Source organism: Mobula birostris, chromosome X (genome assembly GCF_030028105.1).
Source record: "Mobula birostris isolate sMobBir1 chromosome X, sMobBir1.hap1, whole genome shotgun sequence".
Lineage (NCBI taxonomy): Eukaryota > Metazoa > Chordata > Chondrichthyes > Myliobatiformes > Myliobatidae > Mobula > Mobula birostris.
Genome location: NC_092402.1, coordinates 52,807,336 through 52,812,194, shown reverse-complemented (window position 1 = coordinate 52,812,194; position 4,859 = coordinate 52,807,336). Strand labels below are relative to the sequence as shown.

Sequence of the window (4,859 nt, the reverse complement as noted above, 5' to 3'; positions counted from 1 at the left end):
GGAGGCTGGGTTTGGTGGTGATCTCAAATCAGTCCTGCTTTAATTACAGAGATAAAGGCGAGTGTAAACTAATCCCTTCTGCCTCCACAATGTCAATATCTTTCCATTTTCCTCACATTCATGTCTTAATTTAAATAACCTTTAAAAGTCTCTAATGGTTCTCCCTCCACCATCACCCCGAGCAGTGCATTCCAGGCACCCACCTCTCTCTATGTTTTTTTAAAAAGCTTGCCCCTCACATCTCCTTTGAACTTAGCATCTCTCATCTTGAATACTTGTGCTCTGGTGTTAGATGTTTCAGCCTTTGGAAAATGATATTGTGTGTCTACTCAATCTATGCCTATCATAATCTTACAAACCTCTCTCAGGTCTCCCTCAGCCTTCGCCACTCCAGAGAAAACAACACTAGTTTGTCCACCCTCTCATGATAGCTCATACTCTCTAATCCAGGCAGCATCCTGGTGAACCTCTTCTGCACCCTCTCCAAAGCCCTCACACCCTTCCTGTAATAGGGCAGCCAGAACTGTGTGTAATACTCCAGATGTGGCCAAACTAGAATTTCATGAAGCTGCAACATAACTTCCTGACTTTTGAACTCAGTAGCTCAACTAATAAAGGCAAGCAAGCCATATGACTTCTTAACAACCTTATCAACCTGTGTAGTCACTTTCAGGGAGCTGTGAACTTGGACCTTAAGTTTTCGCTGCTCATCAACACTGTTAAGGATTTTGCCCTTCACCGTGTACCGTCTCTTTGTATTTTACTTACCAAGATGCAACACCTCACCTTTGGCCCGGATAAGCTCCATCTGCCATTTCTCCGCCCATATCTGCAACTGATCTATATCCTGTTGTATTCTTTGTCAGTCATCTACACTACCCACAACACCACCAATCTTTGTACCATCTGCAAACTTACTAACCCACCCATTACATTTCATCCAGGTCATTTATATACACCATAAACAGCAGAGGTCCCAGCACAGATCCCTGTGGAACACGACTAAGCACAGACCTCCAGCGAGAATAAATCCCTTCAACCACCACCCTCTGTCTTCTATGGGCAAGCCAATTCCGAATCCAAACGGCCAATTCACTGTACTTGCCATGCATCTTAATCTTCTGGATGAGCCTCCCGTAAGGGAGCTTATCAAACACCTCGTAGACAGCATCTGCAGCTCTACCTTCATCAGTCACCCTCATCACTTTGTCAAAAATCTCAATCAAGTTTGAGTCATGACTTGCCCTGCACAAAGCCATGCTGACTCTCTCTAATTAGGCCATGGTTTTCCAAATGCTTATAAATCCTATCCCTAAGTATTCTCCCCAGTAATTTCCTTATCACTGGCATGAGTCTCACCGGTCTATAGATTCCAGGATTATCCCAGGTTCCCTTCTTGAACAATGGAACAACATTAGCTACTCGCCAATCCTTCAGGACCTCGTCTGTGGCTAGAGGACACAAGGATATTGGTCAAGGCCCCAGCCATCTCTTCTCTTACCTCTCTCAATAACCTGGAGTATATCCCATCAGGCCCTGGGGACTTATCCATCTTAATAATCTTAAGAGATCTAACACAACCACCTCCTGTGCATCAAAATGCCCCCGTATGTCAATACCCTCAGAACTGTTGTCCCTCTCCTCCACGTCCTGCTCCTTGGTTAAATGCTGATGTGGAGTAATCAATAAGGACTTCACCACATCCTCCACATCCAAGCAAACGTAACTCCCTTTATCACTGAGCGGTCCCAATCTCTCCTGAGATATCCTCTTGCCCTTGATGTATGTATAGAGTGACTTAGGGGTCACCTTAATCCTGCTTGCCAAGGACTTTTCATGGCCCCTTATGGCTTCCTTAATTCCATTGTTAGTTCTTTTCTGGCTGCTTTATAATCCTCTAGGGCTCTGTTTGGTTCCAGCTTCCTAAGATTTACATACTTCTCCTTTTCTTAACTAAATTCATCCGCTCTCTCGACAATCCAGGGTTCTGTTACCTTCCTGTCCTTGTCCTTCCTTCTGACTGGAACGTACCTGTGTGAAGTTGGTCTTTAAACACTATCCACGTGTGAACTTGCCCAAAAACACCTCTTTCCAATGAACTCTCTCTAGTTCCTGCCTAATGCTCTCATAATTTGCCTTGCTCCAGTTTAATACTCTCTCGCAAGGTCCATACTTACTCTTATCTATAGCTATCTTAAACTTGAAAGAGCTGTGGTCACAGTTTCCCAACTGTTTACCCACTGAAAGGTGGGTCACCTGGCCAGGCTCATTACCCAACACCAGCCCCTCCTCCGGTTGGATCGCCCACATATTGATTTAACAAACCCTCCTGGACGCACTTGGCAAACTCTCTCCGGTCTGAACCTCTTGCACTAAGAGGGTCCCAAGTCTCTGTAGTGGCCACAACATCATAGTACCATGTACTGATCCATGCTCTGAATTCATCACCTTTACCCATAATACTCCTAGCATTAAGGTACACACATCAAACTATCTGGCCCATCGAATCTATTATTTTGCTCCTGCTTGTTTTTACTCAGCCTGATATCTACCTTCCTCACCATTGCTCTATTTTTATGACCTGGTGTTCATCTCCAATCCCCTTGCCAAACTAACTTAAACCATCCCAAGTAGCACTTGCAGATTTCCTGGCCGTTTGTGTGTTGGTATTTACAGAGTGTCCCAGGGAGTGAGTGTGTGTATATGTATTTACAGGGGGTCCCCGGGAGTGTGAGTGTGTCTGTGTGGATATTTGCAGTGTCCCGGGGAGTGTGTATGTGTGTCAGTATTTTCAGAGGGTCCTGGGGTTTGCGTGTGTGTGTGTTTGTGTGTGTATGTGTGTGATTATTTTCAGGGGGTGCCAGGGAGTGGGTGTGAGTGTGTGTATTTACAGGGGGTCCCGGTGATTGTGAGTGTGTGGGTATCTACAGAGGGTCCCAGGGAGTGAGTGAGTGTGTGAGTGTCGGTATTTACAGAGGGTCCCGGAGAGTGACTATGTCTATGTGTGTGTCTATCGGTATTTACAGGGGGTCCCGGGGAGTGAGTGAGTGTGTGTGTGTGTCTGTCTGCCTATCGGTATGTTCAGGCGGTTCCTGGGAGTATGTGTGTATAGCTATTTACAGAGGTACCCAGGAAGTGAGTGTGTGTGTGTCCGTGTGTATTTTCAGGGGGTCCCGGGGAGTGAGTGTGTGTGTGTGTTTTCATGGGTCCCAGAGAGTGTGTGTGTGTGAGGGTATTTACAGCGGTACCAGCAGAGTGTGAGTGTGTGTGTGTGTGTGTGTGTGTATATATATATATATATATAATTTACAGGGGGTCCCGGGGAGTGAGTGAGTGTGTGTGTGTGTGTGTGTTGGTATTTGCAGGGGGTCCTGGGGAGTGAGTGTGTGTGTGTGTATGTGTGTGTGTGTTGGTATTTGCAGGGGGTCCTGGGGAGTGAGTGTGTGTGTGTGTGTGTGTGTGTGTTGGTATTTGCAGGGGGTCCTGGGGAGTGAGTGTGTGTGTGTGTGTGTGTATGTGTGTGTGTGTTGGTATTTACAGGGGGTCCTGGGGAGTGAGTGTGTGTGTGTGGTATTTGCAGGGGGTCCTGGGGAGTGTGAGTGTGTGTGTGTGTGTGTGTGTGTGTGTTGGTATTTGCAGGGGGTCCTGGGGAGTCTGTGTGTGTGTGTGTGTGTGTGTGTGTGGTATTTGCAGGGGGTCCTGGGGAGTGTGAGTGTGTGTGTGTGTGTGTGTGTGTGTGTTGGTATTTGCAGGGGTCCTGAGGAGTGAGTGTGTGTGTGTGTTGGTATTTGCAGGGGGTCCTGGGGAGTGAATGTGTGTGTGTGTGTGTTGGTATCTGCAGGGGGTCCTAGGGAGTATGTGTGTGTGTGTGTCTGTTGGTATTTGCACGGGGTCCTTGGGAGTGAGTGTGTGTGTGTGTGTGTGTGTTGGTATTTGCAGGGGGTCCTGGGGAGTGACTGTGTGTGTGTGTGTGTGTGTGTGTGTATGTGTTGGTATTTGCAGGGGTTCCTGGGGAGTGAGTGTGTGTGTGTGTGTGTTGGTATTTGCAGGGTGTCCAAGGGAGTGAGTGTGTGTGTGTGTATGTGTTGGTATTTGCAGGGGGTCCTGGGGAGTGAGTGTGTGTGTGTGTGTGTGTGTGTGTGTGTGTGTGTTGGTATTTACAGGGGGTCCTGGGGAGTGAGTGAGTGTGAGTGTGTGTGTGTGTGTGTGTGTGTGTGTGTGTGTTGGTATTTACAGGGGGTCCTGGGGAGTGACTGTGTGTGTGTGTGAGTGTGTGTGTGTGTTGGTATTTGCAGGGGGTCCTGGGGAGTGAGTGTGTCTGTGTGTGTTGGTATTTGCAGGGGTTCCTGGGGAGTGAGTGTGTATGTGTGTGTATTGGTATTTACAGGGGGTCCTGGGGAGTGAGTGTGTGTGTCTGTATGTGTGTGTGTGTGTTGGTATTTGCAGGGAGTCCTGGGGAGTGAGTGTGTGTGTGTGTGTGTGTGTGTGTGTGTGTGTGTGTGTGTGTGTGTTGGTATTTGCAGGGGGTCCTGGGGAGTGAGTGTGTGTTGGTATTTGCAGGGGGTCCTGGGGAGTGAGTGTGTGTTGGTATTTGCTGGGTGTCCTGGGAAGTGAGTGTGTGTGTGTGTGTGTGTTGGTATTTGCAGGGGGTCCTGGGGAGAGTGTGTGTGTGTGTGTGTTAGTATTTGCAGGGTGTCCTGGGGAGTGAGTGAGTGTGTGTGTGTGTGTTGGTATTTGCAGGGGGCCCTGGGGAGTGTGTGTGTGTGTGTGAGTGTGTGTGTTGGTATTTGCAGGGGGTCCTGGGGAGTGAGTGTGTGTGTGTTGGTATTTGCAGGGGTTCCTGGGGAGTGTGTGTGTGT

General features: G+C 48.1%; 1 protein-coding gene across 1 annotated transcript in view; it reads right to left on the bottom strand.

Annotated features, from left to right (window-relative positions):
* Positions 1-492: 492 nt before the first annotated feature.
* The window catches only part of LOC140191513 (rap guanine nucleotide exchange factor 3-like), a 188,236-nt gene continuing 183,869 nt past the window's right edge, over positions 493-4,859 (bottom strand). The window contains exon 24 of the mRNA XM_072248964.1: positions 493-503. Coding sequence (XP_072105065.1) covers positions 493-503 — 11 coding nt within the window. The remainder of the gene's footprint in view (positions 504-4,859) is intronic.